Genomic DNA, 15430 nt, shown 5'->3' with positions numbered 1-15430 from the left:
GAAATATAATTTCCCCGAACAACAATGCATTGGCAGGTCAATTCAAGCAAAGCCAGTATGCCGTGATAATGTATTGGGCCTATAGCTTACTGCACAAACCTCATTGCTACAGTACTGTTTTTAATTGGTTAATGTTGCATATGCTTACATTTTTTAGGTCATGTTAATAAAAACATCAGAGCGGTAGATCTCGGCATGCATTTTGACTCAGAAAGTGATCTTGACTCAGRAAAGGTTCTTGACCACTGATCTATGCTCAGCTYACTACTCCCCCTGCTGCAAATCATTAAATTTGACGTCATTTCCGTCGACATGGACACAGACAGGAAAGTTGCATTTGGCGACGTGGAAGTGACTAGTCGTCTGTTGTGAGGCTGTACACCAACCACACTGATCCACAAACATTCCGTAACAATGATAAAGAAATTTGACAAGAAGGACGAAGAGTCTGGTAAGATAAATTAAGTGTAAAGAAATCAATATAGCTACTTGGAAATAGGTAACGTTTTTTTGCCAACTAGTTACCGCTGACGTTAGCTAGCTAGTAGCTAGCATTCTAGCTAGGTAACGTTAACTACACTAAGTTGGTATTCGTTTGGTGGATATTTTTTTGTTGTCAAATAGATGTCTGTCTTTGTTGATCACACTASCTATATGTGTCTAWTTGTTGAGCAGATATGTAAATTGCCTGYTAGAGACGCTTTAAGCKAGCTATCTGTCAAATTAGCTTGCAAACTAGCTAACGTTAGTTGGTTATGAAGACTAAGTTAACTGTGCCTAGTAAAAAATACACTTCTTTGGCTGTGCCGTGTAAAATTTGATAAGMGATTCAATATCTAGTTRGCTACATGTGTCTATCGATGTACCGTATACTGGTAGTTARCTAGCTAATTTAGTTCATTTAAAAACTGTCAATGTCGTCTTGCTCACTCAAGTTTGTTGACCATAACTAGACGAGGTTTAAGCTACTACTTAAGTTATCTAGTTACGAAATCCACATTCAACACGATATAGTAATGACGCATAGTAAGCGAACTACCTAGTTAGTCTTTATAGTTCCAATATAATCCAATTTTGTCTTAATGTGGCTATTTTCTCTTCGCTGCAACAATTAGGAAGTGGCTCTAACCCTTTCCAGCATCTTGAAAAGAGTGCAGTGTTGCAAGAGGCTCGWATCTTCAACGAGACTCCGATCAACCCCAGAAGATGTCTCCACATCCTCACCAAGATCATTTACCTACTCAACCAGGTGAGAAACAAACCCATAACATGCAAACCAATTGTTTTGCATGTAWACCCTTTGATATTAACAGAAGATGTTTTTATGTTCTGTCTAGGGGGAGCACTTTGGAACTATGGAGGCGACCGAGGCCTTCTTCGCAATGACCAGGCTCTTCCAGTCCAATGATGTGAGAATAAGTTATTGCTTTGGGTTTAATTAAATTATTGCTGATCATACAAGTAAACAACATTATCGACAGAACATACCGCAACATATACAATACATGATGCCATAAACTCACAAACTAACCTCAAACAAGTCCAACTAGTGCCATTAAATGAGTATTCAATGAGTAGTGTTGTAATTGACGTATTGTAGAGACGTGGCGCGTTGTGTTTTTGTATAGCATTATCTGCTTTTTGAAAATGTCTCTCTGTATTCCTYCAGCAAACCCTGAGAAGGATGTGCTACCTTACCATCAAGGAGATGGCCAACATCTCTGAGGATGTCATCATTGTCACCAGCAGCCTGACCAAGGACATGACTGGCAAGGAGGATGTGTACAGAGGACCTGCCATCAGAGCTCTCTGCAGGATCACGGATGTCAGTTTGTCTCTCTGTCTCACTCTCTCTCCCTCCCTGTCTTTGTGTCTTTCCCTCTCGGTCTGTCTGTTTCTCTCCCTGATTTTTATTAGTCTGTGTTTTCTTTTTGTTTCCATTCTGATAGCTGAACAGTATTATWWAWTTTTTTACATCCAGCTTACATTGTGTTATTGTAATTGGAATAAACCTATGCTTTTTGGTCAATAAACTCAAGCCCTACTTTGTAACTCTGTCCCACAGACCACCATGCTGCAGGCCATTGAGAGATACATGAAACAGGCCATCGTTGACAAAGTGCCCAGTGTGTCCAGCTCTGCCCTGGTCTCCTCTCTGGTAAGAAATTAGCCACACTGCGCCTGGATGTCTCAAGGTGACTGTGTCATTTGCAAGTACTCCCATTGCTTTGTGGGTAATGTATTTTGTGGTTTCTGTGTGTCTGTAGCACATGGTTAAGATGAGCTACGACGTGGTGAAGCGCTGGGTGAACGAGGCACAGGAGGCAGCTTCCAGTGATAACATCATGGTCCAGGTGGGTTACACACACTCTGTTGATAACCTGTTCATTAGGCACCAAGCAGAAGAAAKAACCTATGTTTTACTGTTATCTTCACTCATTCAATATGAAATRCACTGAAAAAGGTTTTGATATGTTGTTCCCTAATGAACACAACCCGGGTAAGTTGAAAGAGAATCACTTCCACTGTGACCTCTCTGTGATTCCCCCCAGTACCACGCCCTGGGCYTGCTGTACCACCTGAGGAAGAATGACCGACTGGCCGTATCCAAGATGCTCAACAAGTTCACCAAGTCTGGCCTCAAGTCCCCCTTTGCCTACTGCATGCTCATCCGCATCGCCAGCAAGCTGTTGGAGGAGACCGAGGCAGGGTAGGTAGCACCATGGAAGCACTGCCACGTAGACCGAGGCAGGGTAGAATTGCAACCGTGGAAGCACTGCCACGCAGAAGAGGCAGGGTAATGGAACTGTGGAAGCACTGCACGCAGACCGAGGCAGGGTAGATGGCACCGTGGAAGCCACTGTCACGCAGACGAGGCAGAGTAGGTGGCCGTGGAAGCACTGCCACGTAGACCGAGGCAGGGTAGGTGGCACATGGAAGCACTGTCACGCGGACCGGGGCAGGGTAGGTGGCACCGTGGAAGCACTGTCACGTAGACCGAGGCAGGGTAGGTGGCACCATGGAAGCACTGTACGCGGACGGGGGCAGGGTAGGTGGCACCGTGGAAGCACTGTCACGCGGACCGAGGCAGGTAGTGGCACCGTGGAAGCACTGTCACGCAGACCGAGGCAGAGTAGGTGGCACCGTGGAAGCACTGCCACGCAGACCGAGGCAGGGTAGGGGGCACATGGAAGCACGTCACGCAGACCGAGGCAGGGTAGGTGGCACCATGGAAGCACTGTCACGTAGACGGAGGCGGGGTAGGTGGCACTGTGGAAGCACTGTCACGTAGGACCGAGGCAGGGTAGGTGGCACCATGGAAGCCCTGTCACGCGGACCGGGGCAGGGTAGTGGCACGTGGAAGCACTGTCACGCCGGACGAGGCAGGGTAGGTGGCACCGTGGAAGCACTGTCACGTAGACCGAGGCAGGGTAGGTGGCACCGTGGAATTACTGCACGCAGACCGAGGCAGGGTAGGGGGCACCATGGAAGCATGTCACGCAGACCGAGGCAGGGTAGGTGGCACCTGGAAGCACTGTCACGCGGACCGAGGCAGGGTAGGTGGCACCATGGAAGCACTGTCACGCGGACCGAGGAGGGTAGGTGGCACATGGAAGCACTGTCACGTAGACTCAGGCGGGTAGGTGGCACATGGAAGCACTGTCAGTAGACTCAGGCAGGGTAGATAAACACTGTCATGGACTGTTTACTTGAATGTGTTTTCTAGTCTGTCTACAGTGGGTTGGTGTCTAGTATTCCCTTTCATTGATATGTATAGTTTTTATTCAACACCAGGGGGAAGTGATCTGTTGTAGTGACCTCATGCATTTTTTTAATTTTAATTATTTAACCTTTTATTTAACTAGGAAAGTCAGTTAAGAACAAATTTCTTATTTACAATGAGCAACCAAAGGCAAAATGCCTCCTGCGGGGACGAGGGCCTGGGATTAAAACAAATAAAATAAATACAATATAAATATAGGACAAAACACACATCAAGACAGAGACAACACTACATAAAGAGAGACCTAAGACAGCAACATCGCAAGGCAGCAACACATGAAAACACAGCATGGTACAGAAGCAACACAACTAACAACAACATGGTAGCACACAACATGGTAGCAGCACAAAACATGGTACAACATTATTGGGCTCAGACAACAGCCCAAAGGGCAAGAGGTAGAGACAACAATATATCACACAAAGCAGCCACAACTGTCAAAGTCCATACACATGGCAGCGGAGGACACAGAATGCAACAGTGTCAATTTTACTTTATAAACATATTTGGTATATTTTTGTCGTCTTGTGTGTGTGTGGCATTGTAATACAGATGGTTGGCATTTTCTGTTTGCAGACATGACAGCCCCTGTTTGACTTCATTGAGAGCTGTCTGAGGAACAAGCATGAGATGGTGGTGTACGAGGCAGCCTCGGCCATAGTCCACATGCCAACTGTACTGCCAGAGAGCTGGCCCCCGCTGTCTCTGGTGAGTCTTGTAATTACAGCCGGTTTGGTAAATACACCTTACTTTCTGGTGTCACATGTGGGTACCTACCTGTAGAAATAGATATTAGAGGTTGTAGTATCCTATGAACCTAGTACCTCTGGTTTTACCACTTGACTGTGTCTGTATTGTGTTTCTCTCCAGTCCTGCAGCTGTTCTGCAGCTCTCCAAAGCAGCCCTGAGATACGCAGCTGTAGGAACCTCACAAGGTGGGTCTCCACTTCTCCATGCTCTTCATTACTCTGAGTTACCTGTGTTTTACATTGAGTATACTGTATTTACAACCGCATTCCGCTGTTTGTCCACCAGGTGGCGATGAAGCACCCGTCGGCCGTGACTGCGTGCAACCTGGACCTGGAGAACCTGATCACTGACTCGAACCGCAGCATYGCCACGCTGGCCATCACCACRCTGCTGAAGACAGGCAGCGAGAGCAGTGTGGACCGCCTCATGAAACAGATCTCCTCCTTCGTCTCTGAGATCTCTGACGAGTTCAAGGTGAGGAGGAGGATGAGTTTTAGTTTAATGTGTAGTTTCTCCTCAATGATATGCTCTTGTTTTTCCCCTCTACAATACTCTAGTTTAATAATTTAGGMATTTAAATAGTTGGATAATCTATTAGAATACATTCAATATGTAATCCCCCCCCAAAAAATATATTTGTCGGAAGTTAAACTATATTTTAAACAAACCACAACTACTTTAATCTATTTCCAAATGGGATATTATTTCACCAAAGTGAAGTCCTATCCTCTGACTGCTGAGTGTGTTTCAGGTGGTGGTTGTGCAGGCCATCAGTGCCCTGTGTCAGAAGTATCCCAGAAAGCACAGCGTCATGATGAACTTCYTGTCCAACATGCTCCGAGACGACGTGAGTGGAACACCCTGACTGAGCAGCCTAATGTCTTTTTTCACTGATGTGTAGGACAAGAGAACCTATTGAAGGACATTTATGTTTCACTGACATGAAACCATCTGGACTACAGACAAACAGGAGCTCTTTGGCCAACTCTGGCACATTTACATTGATATGACCACTCAGTTTTCTGATTTTATGTACCACTGTCCCTGAAACATAAATTCTTTCAATGATGCCTCTCCTCTCAGGGTGGCTTTGAGTACAAGCGGGCCATCGTGGACTGCATCATCAGCATCATCGAGGAGAACCCAGAGAGCAAGGAGACGGGGCTGGCCCACCTGTGTGAGTTCATCGAGGACTGTGAGCACACGGTGCTGGCCACCAAGATCCTCCACCTGCTGGGCAAGGAGGGCCCGCGCACGCCCTCGCCATCCAAGTACATCCGSTTCATCTTCAACCGCGTGGTGCTGGAGAGCGAGGCCGTCAGAGCCGGTGAGAAATGGGGGAGTGTGTGTTTTAACCCCTGCTGGCCTGGAGTTGTCAATAGCATGTGTGTTTGAGARACAGAGTTGTGTGTGTCTGGGTGCAACATGAATGGTAGTTCTGATAAGTCTGTTGGGATTGGCTCCATTAACTGGTGACATCACCAACCATGAAAGGATCAATTCACTAATATGAAGACAAATGGTATTTGCGCCTGGCTTTTCAACAGAAACTCACTGTTAATCATAAAGGGTTTAAACTAATGTGAGTTACCACGTTGTTGTAGTTTATACACATTGTGTATTAACTAAGCTCCTTTCTCGCCCCTGTAGCTGCGGTCAGTGCTCTGGCTAAGTTTGGAGCCCAGAATGATGACCTTCTCCCCAGTGTGTTAGTCCTGATGCAGAGGTAGAGACAGCCTTTCACTGGCTCCCGGTCATAATGATCCATTCCCTGTGTGGTTACCACTCTAAAGTGTGTTGACGTATGGTGTGTGTTACTAGGTGTATGATGGACAGTGACGACGAGGTGAGGGACAGAGCCACCTTCTACATGAACGTGCTGCAGCAGAAGCAGAAAGCCCTCAACGCTGCCTACATTTTCAACGGTGAGAACACACACTGCGCTCCTAGTTTCCTAACTTGAGAGCACTAGAGTGTGTGGACATAGCTGGTCCAATTCAGGAAGTAAGGTTGTGTTCTTTGATTGTGGTCCCTCAAACTCTCTCAGTGAATCGACACGTGCAGAGAATTAATTTTTCTCCATCGAACATTTATTCATTTTGAGGTATTTCCTTTATTGAACCGTCTGTGTCTCCTCCTGTCAGGTCTGTCGGTGTCTGTGCCGGGTCTGGAGAAGTCCCTCCACCAGTACACCCTGGAGCCCACAGAGAAGCCCTTCGATATGAAGTCGGTTCCCCTGGCCAACACACCCATCACAGAGCAGAAGACCGAATTCGCTCCTGTGGCCACTAGCAAGCTTCCAGAGAAACCAGGCCCGACGCGCCAAGACATCTACCAGGGTACAGTCACCTTACTTGAAACTATCATAGCAAGACATGGCGTTATCACAAGGAAACAAAACATTTGGTATGAATTTCTGAAGTAAAAGGACCTAGTCACATTTATTTTCCAAGCTATAGCACACAGTATTTTGCATGGAAACACGTTCTTAATGAACCATAGAATTCAGTCTGCTAAGAGTTATTAGCCATGGAAAACCAAATATCATAGTAGCAGTAGTTGTGATACTAGTATTGTGGCATCAACAACTTCAGAGCAGCAAAAACTTGAGGGCAGCTATAATATTGCACTTGAGGCAGCCTATAATATGTGTCGTATATAGGACAGGGGTGGATTCAGCTATAATATTAGTAGTTAGATCTAGGTGTGGATTCAGCTATAATATTGTAGTAGTTAGGACTAGGGTGGATCAGCTATTAATATTAGTTTAGTTGGGACTAGGGGCGGATTCAGCTATAATATTGTAGTAGTTAGGATAGGGGGTGGATTCAGTTATTAATATTGTAGTAGTTAGGACTAGGGGTGGATTCAGCTATAATATTGTAGTAGTTGGGACTAGGGGTGGATTCAGTATAATATTGTAGTAGTTGGGACTAGAGGGGTGGATTCAGCTATAATATTGTAGTAGTTGGGACTAGGGGTGGATTCAGCTATAATATTGTAGTAGTTGGGACTAGGGTGGATTCAGTTATATATTGTAGTAGTTGGACTAGGGGTGGATTTCAGCTAGTAATATTGTAGTAGTTAGGACTAGGGGTGGATTCAGCTATAATATTGTAGTAAGTTAGGACTAGGGGCGGATTCAGCTAAAGAGTAGAGGACAGGGTGGATTCAGTTATAATTTTGTTGTAGTTAGGGACTAGGGGTGGATCAGCTATAATATTGTAGTAGTTGGACTAGGGGACGCTATAATATTGTAGTAGTTAGACTAGGTGGGATTCATATAATATGTAGTAGTTAGGACTAGGGGGGATTCAGCTATAATATTGTAGTAGTTAGGACTAGGGGTGGATTCAGCTATAATATTGTAGTAGTTAGGACTAGGGGTGATTCAAGCTATAAATATTGTAGTGGTTAGGAACTACTGGGGCGGGGATTCAGCTATAATATTGTAGTAGTTAGGACTAGGGGTGGATTCAGCTATAATATTGTAGTATTTAGGACTAGGGGCGGATTCAGCTATAATATTGTAGTATTTAGGACTAGGGGTGGATTCAGCTATAATATTGTAGTTATTTAGGACTAGGGGTTGGATTCAGCTATAATATTGTAGTAGTTAGGACTTACATTTACATTTTACATTTAAGTCATTTAGCAGACGCTTTTATCCCAGAGCGACTTACAAATTGGTGCATTCACCTTATGACATCCAGGTGGAACGGCCACTGTTACAATAGTGCATCTAAATCTTTTTAAGGGGGGGGGGTGAGAAGGATTAACTTTATTCCTATCCTAGGTATTCCTTAAGAGGTGGGGTTCAGGTGTCTCCGGAAGTTGGGATTGACTCCGCTGTCCTGGCGTCGTGAAGGGAGTTTGTTCCACCATTGGGGCCCAGGAGCAGCGAACACGTTTGACTAGGGCTGAGCGGTGAACTTACTTCCGTCAATGGTAGGGAGGCGCAGCAAGGCCAGAGGTGGTAATGAAACGCCAAGTTGCCCTTGTTTGGGTGTAGGGCCTGATCAAGAGCCTGGAGGTACTGAGGTGCCGTTCCCTCACAGCTCCGTAGGCAAGCACCTATGGTCTTGTAGCGGATGCGAGCTTCAACTGGAAAGCCCAGTGGAGAGAGCGGAGGAGCAGTGGTGACGTGAGAACTTGGGAAGGTTGATACACCCAGACGGGCTTGCGGCGTTCTGGAATGAGTTGTAGGGAGTTTATATGGCACAGGCAGGGAGCCAGCAACAGCGAGTTGCAGTAATCCAGACGGGATGGAACAATGCTAGGGTGGATCAGCTATAATTTTAGTCGTTGACTAGAGGTGGATTTCAGCTATAATATTGTAGTAGTTAGGATTAGGGGTGGATTCAGCTATAAATCGTAGTAGTTGGGAGACTAGGGGTGGATTCAGCTATATATTGTAGTAGTTAGGAAACTAGGGGTCGTATTCAGCTTATAATATCTGTTAGTAGTTGGACTAGGGGTGGATTCAGCATAATATTGTAGTAGTTAGGACTAGGGTGTGGATTCAGCTATAATATTGTAGTAGTGGACTCGGGTGGGATTCAGCTAATATTGTAGTAGTTGGACTAGGGTGGATTCAGCTATAATATTGTTAGTATTTAGGACTAGGGGTGGATTCAGCTATAATATTGTAGTATTTAGGACTAGGGGTATTCAGCTTATATATTGTAGTATTAGGCTAGCTCTTACAGATATGTAGTAGTTAGGACTAGGGTGATTCATGCTATAATATTGTAGTAGTTTGGACTTAGGGGTTGGATTCAGCTATAATATTGTAGTGTTAGGACTAGGGGGATTCAGCTATAATATTGTAGTGTTAGGACTAGGGGCGGATTCAGCTATATATTGTAGTAGTTAGGACTAGGGGCGGATTCAGCTATAATATTGTAGTAGTTTGGACTAGGGGTGGATTCAGCTATAATATTGTAGTAGTTAGGGACTAGGGGTGGATTCAGCATATAGTATGTAGTAGTTAGGGACTAGGGGGATTCAGCTATAATATTGTAGTAGTTGGGACTAGGGTGGATTCAGATAATATTGTAGTAGTTGGGACTAGGGTGGATTCAGCTATAATATTGTAGTATTGGGACTAGGGGCGGATTCCAGCTTATAATATTGTAAGTAGTTGGACTAGGGCTGGATTCAGCTATAATATTTGTAGTAGTTGGGGACTAGGGGTGGATTCAGCTATAATATTGGTAGTAGGACTTAGGGGTGGATTCAGCTATTAATATTGAAGTATTAGGACTAGGGGTGGATTCAAGCTATAATTATTGTAGTATTGGGACTAGGGGGGATTCAGTATATATTGTAATAGTTAGGACTAGGGGTGGATTCAGCTATAATATTGTAGTAGTTGGGACTAGGGGTGGATTCAGCATAAATTGTAGTAGTTAGGACTAGGGTGGATTCAGCTTAATATTGAAAGTATTTAGGACTAGGGTGGATTCAGCTATATAATATGAGTATAGTTAGGACTAGGGGCGGATTCAGCTATAATATTGTAGTAGTTAGGACTAGGGGTGGATTCAGCTATAATATTGTAGTGAGTTGACTCGGGGTGTATTCAGCTATAAATATTGTAGTAGTTGGGACTAGGGGTGGATTCAGCTATAATATTGTAGTAGTTAGGACTAGGGTGGATTCCAGCTTAAAATTGTAGTAGATTTAGGAGATGCCTAAACTATAAATGCGGTCGAATTCAGCTATAAGTATTGTAGTAGTAGGAGCTAGGGGGATTCAGCTTATAATATTGTAGTAGTTAGGACTAGGGGTGGATTCAGCTATAATATTGTAGTGGTTAGGACTAGGGTGGATTCAGCTATAATATTGTAGTAGTTAGACTAGGGGCGATTCAGCTTATATATTGTAAGTAGTTAGGGACTAGGGGTGGATTCAGATATAATATTGTATAGTGTTAGGACTAGGGGCTGGATTCAGCTATAATATTGTAGTAGTTGGGACTAGGGGTGGATTCAGCTATAGTATTGTAGTAGTTGGGACTAGGGGTGGATTCAGCTATAATATTGTAGTAGTTGGGACTAGGGGTGGATTTCAGCTATAATATTGTAGTAGTTGGGACTAGGGGTGGATTCAGCTATAATATTGTAGTAGTTGGGACTAGGGGCGATTCAGCTATAATATTTGTAAGTAGTTGGGACTAGGGGCGATTCAGCTATAATATTGTAAGTTTGGGACTAGGGGTGGATTCAGCTATTATATTGAGTAGTTGGACTAGGGGTGGATCAGCTAAATATTGAAGTATTAGGACTAGGGGGATTCGCTATAATATTGTAGTATTGGGACTAGGGGTGGATTCAGTTATAATATGTAGTAGTTAGACTAGGGTGGATTCAGCTATAATATTGTAGTAGTTGGGACTAGGGGTGGATTCAGCTATATATTGTAGTAGTTAGGACTAGGGGGTGGATTCAGCTATAATAATTGAAGTATTTAGGACTAGGGGCGGATTCAGCTATAATATTGTTATGGTAGGACTAGGGGTGGATTCAGTTATAATATTTGTAGTATTAGGACTAGGGGTGATTTCAGCCTATAATATTGAAGTATTTGGACTAGAGGGTGGATTCAGCTATAATATTGAGTGGTTAGGACTAGGGCGGATTCAGCTATATATGTAGTATTTAGGACTAGGGTGGTTCAGCTATAATATTGTAGTAGTTAGGACTAGGGGTGGATTCAGCTATAATATTGAAGTATTTAGGACTAGGGGTGGATTCAGCTATAATATTGAAGTATTTAGGACTAGGGGGGATTCAGCTATAATATTGAAGTATTTAGGATAGGGGCGGATTCAGCTATATATTTGTAGTAGTAGAGACTAGTGGTGGATTTGGAAACTGCCTCCTGTCAACAGAACAACTGGCAGCCATTCCAGAATTCCAGGGCCTGGGTTCTCTCTTCAAGACGTCGGAGGCGGTGCAGCTGACCGAGGCGGAGACTGAGTATGTGGTGCGCTGCGTCAAGCACACCTTCGCCAGACACATGGTGTTCCAGTTCGACTGCACCAACACGCTCAACGACCAGCTCCTGCAGAAGGTAGGGCTACACTGGTGACTGGTGCGCTGTAGGAAGTTCACGKCTCCTAGAATGCACAGCGATTGTCAATGTGTGGAGGTYTAGTTGGGTGCAAAATGGCTRCAGTGGCATCACCCCWAATCCCTCCTTACACTGTAGATATCTTTGAGCAGTTTGAAAAGCATAATCCTATTCAATTAATTTTATAAAGCTTTATTGTCCATTCAACTGACAGTAGACAGAAATGTGACTTTGGTGCCTCACATTTAAAWTCTACAACACTGACATTAAGACACAGGACTACATGCATAGAAATGTATTAAGTGGAAGTCCACTGGGTTGTTGTCCTTCAGGTTATGGTTCAGATGGAGCCGTCGGAGGCCTACGAGGTTCTCCACTACGTCCCTGCTGCTAACCTGCCCTACAGCCAGCCTGGCTCCTGCTACAGCCTGGTCAGACTGCCTGAAGATGACCCCACCGCAGGTTACTTTTATTAAACCTGTGTGTGACTGTGTGAGGGAGAGAAATAATCCGTTTTCATCAGGGCAACTCAGAAGTGCTTAGTGTGACGTCAGTGTTGTAACTCTGTTAATACCCTTCTCAGAACTAAAGAATCTGAATGGTTTTCCATTGAGAGAGAAAAGCACTTATCTGCTGGCCTTCTTCAAACACTAAGGACACTTACTTACATCACGTAGCCTAGTCATGTAATGTCTGCACTGTCGATGTCATATTAAATGTGTTGTCTGCTCTCCAGTGTCCTGTACGTTCAGCTGTACTCTGAAGTACCTGGTGAAAGACTGCGACCCCAACACAGGAGAGCCCGATGACGACGGCTACGATTGACGAATTGTGTATGAGCTCAATATAAAACCTATTTAAAATTTAACTCATTTATCCCAAAAATAATTATATCTTGTTTACCGTCATCTGCCTAAATTCTCTATTTCTCCCCTTTTTCTACCCTCTCTGCTCTCCTCTACCCCCCCCCCCCCCCCCCCCCCCCCCCCCGTGAGTGTCAGCTGGAAGACTTGAGTGACCGTAGCAGACCACATCCAGAAGGTGTTGAAGCCTTAACTTTGCCGCAGCCTGGGACGAGGTGGGAGAACGACTTTGAGAAGAGAGAGACGTTCGCCCTGGCCTCTGTCAGAAGTTAGACGGTAATTATTTCAATTGGGATCTTTGGATTTATCACCCCAACATTGAAACCACAGTGTAATTCTGTGAGCTGTTTTAGAGCAGTGGTTCCCATACATAGAAATATCATCATTAACAGTTGTATTGATTTTCTCCATACTTTTCTCTTTCCATTGTGACTCACTTTAAAGCCTTTTGAGCTTGTTTGTGAGGCATCAAATGGGCTATTTCTGACCATAATTCATTCTTTAAAAGAACCCAAATGGGAACTGGGCCTCGTCAATAAGTGTTTGAACTTATGTATTTAACCCAGGTCTGGAGGTTGAACTGGCCTCGTCAAAGTGTTAAACTATGTATTTAACCCAGTCTGGAGTTGGAACTGCGCCTCTGGAAAGTGTTTGAAACTATGTATATTAACCCAGGTCTGGAGTTGGGGAACTGGCCATTCGTCGAAAGTTGTTTGAACTATGTATTCAACCCAGGTCTGGAGTTGGAACTGGCCTCCGTCAAAATGTTTGAGAACTATGTATTTAACACCAGGTCTGGAGTTGGAACTGGCCTCGTTCGAAAGTGTGTTGAACTATGTATTTTAACCCAGGTCTGGAGTTGGAACTGGCCTCGTTCAAACGTTTTGAACTATGTATTTAACCCAGGTCTGGAGTTGGAAACTGGGCTCGTGAAAGTGTTTGAACTATGCATTTAACCCAGGTCTGGAGTTGGAACTGACTTAACGTAAATGATCTGTTAATTATCATACATCTTATGACACTGCACCATCACTTAAAGCAAGAGGAGAATATGTGGTATTTGACACAGCGCACACTGAAGCGAGGTTGTATCATTAGGCTACAGGTGTGGTCAAGTAAAACTCCAAGGTGCTCTGTCGAGGCTGGTGTAACGTCTCGTAGGGGCTAGTTGTAACGTTTCTGTAGGGCTGGTGGTTCACGCTCCTAGCCTGAGCCTTACTCATGGACATACCCTCAATTCACGTGATATATCCTACCTCCCTCGACACCCTTCGACTCCCTTCCCACCCCTCGCCACATGCCACTCTCGCTACAACTCATCACCCCCTTCATACTCCTCACCGCCTGTAACCTCACTCCCCTCATCACTCTCACCTCTCCTCGACACATACTCACTCTCCTCATCACTACTCTCACCTCTCCTCCGTACCATCCACTCCTCACCTCCTCAGTACATCACTCCCACTTCTCCTCGTACATACTCCTCAACCTCCTCGTACATTCACTCCTCACCTCTCCTCGTACATCACTCCTCACCTCTCCTCATATATTACTCCTCACCTCTCCTCATATATCACTCCTCACCTCTCCTCGTATATCACTCCTCACCTCTCCTCCTACATAACTCCTCACCTCTCCTCCTACATAACTCCTCACCTCTCCTCATATATTACTCCTCACCTCTCCTCATATATCACTCCTCACCTCTCCTCGTACATCACTCCTCACCTCTCCGCCTGTTAGCTGTTGTGTGGTGAGCGTTCTGGCACAACAGTGGTTGCTGTGCATCACCCAGGTAGAGCTACAACACTGACGCTGGATGAGTTTCCCTTTACTATATAAAGTCCTTAGACTACCTCAGTTGGTAGAAAAGCGCTGTATAAATCCAATCAATCATTATTATTTGTATACAATCACTTATGTGTTATGTGGGGAATATTTCCTGAATTAAAATCACATGGAGCTGATTTCCTGGAGTGTGTATACTTGGAGCCAAGTACCACCACCTGCGGGCCAAATTCAGCCCGCGGTCCACCAGATGGGGGAAGCCTCCTGTTGAGACTGTTGGTCACATCTCCCTGTTCCCTGTCGTCTCTGTAGAGGCTGTTGGTAACATCATCAGTTTCCTGGGCATGCAGCCCTGCGAGCGTTCAGACAAGGTCCCAGAAAACAAGAACTCACACATCCTCTTCCTTGCCGGTGGGTGTTTTATTTATTTATTGTATCTTGATTTKAATTAATTATTGTTTTGCTTTGTGAATTGTATTGTAGGCTCATTCTGTACCCTTTATTGCCGTAAATATGTTAAGTTCAGTTTCTAACCTTGACACGGCAGCTTGTTCAACTTCCTGTCACTAGTGTGATGGAAGCAAGCCCCCCATGGTATGAATGACAGTTTCTGTCCCTCYCCTTCCTCCAGGTGTGTTCCGGGGGGGTCATGACGTGCTGGTTCGCTCGCGCCTGGCCATGGCAGACGGTGTGACTATGCAGGTGACGGTCCGCAGCTCGGATGAGACTGTTGTTGACATCATCCTAGCCTCCGTGGGCTAGAGGGCGCCAGCGGGACATGTTCACCAACAGGCCGTGGGAATTACAAAGTGGCGTTTTCTCCACTTTTTCCCATTCACAATATTCTCTACGCAATGTCCTCCCCTGCTTTATGTCTGGAATGTGTCTTGTGTTTTGGGTAGTCTGAGATGGAATACATTATGGTGAGGTGTGTGTACTACTGGCACCCTTCAACACAACTCATCTCTGTAGACTGGCCCCAGATCTGTTTGTGCTGTATAACCAACTCCAATGGTCATTCATAGTGTTGGCAAGGCAGCACAAACAGATCTGGGACCAGGCTAGTGTCATTAATGGCCCACATTTTATTATATCTATTAAATGTTGACCATGGAGTACTGAATTATTGTTACAAGCTTTATTTAAAACTCCTTTTTATTTTCCTCCA

The 15430-nt window shown here is 44.8% G+C and overlaps 1 protein-coding gene across 1 annotated transcript; it reads left to right on the top strand.

The window, feature by feature from the left end:
- The first annotated feature begins 317 nt into the window (after positions 1–317).
- copg2 (COPI coat complex subunit gamma 2) lies at positions 318–15377 on the top strand. Its single transcript, XM_024143297.2, is given in 25 exon segments — positions 318–451; positions 1116–1249; positions 1338–1409; positions 1670–1825; positions 2066–2158; positions 2268–2354; positions 2553–2738; positions 4370–4454; positions 4457–4492; positions 4655–4681; positions 4684–4711; positions 4810–5008; positions 5286–5381; positions 5618–5861; positions 6185–6260; positions 6356–6459; positions 6679–6873; positions 11430–11611; positions 11944–12073; positions 12348–12444; positions 12607–12664; positions 12666–12698; positions 12700–12742; positions 14575–14673; positions 14894–15377. Coding segments are annotated over 25 exon segments (2628 nt in total). The 5' UTR covers positions 318–414; the 3' UTR covers positions 15025–15377.
- The last annotated feature ends 53 nt before the right edge of the window (positions 15378–15430 follow it).

The sequence above is a fragment of the Salvelinus sp. IW2-2015 genome, unplaced genomic scaffold (assembly GCF_002910315.2).
Source record: "Salvelinus sp. IW2-2015 unplaced genomic scaffold, ASM291031v2 Un_scaffold3837, whole genome shotgun sequence".
Classification (NCBI taxonomy): Eukaryota; Metazoa; Chordata; class Actinopteri; order Salmoniformes; family Salmonidae; genus Salvelinus; species Salvelinus sp. IW2-2015.
This window is presented reverse-complemented; position numbering and strand designations above follow the sequence as displayed.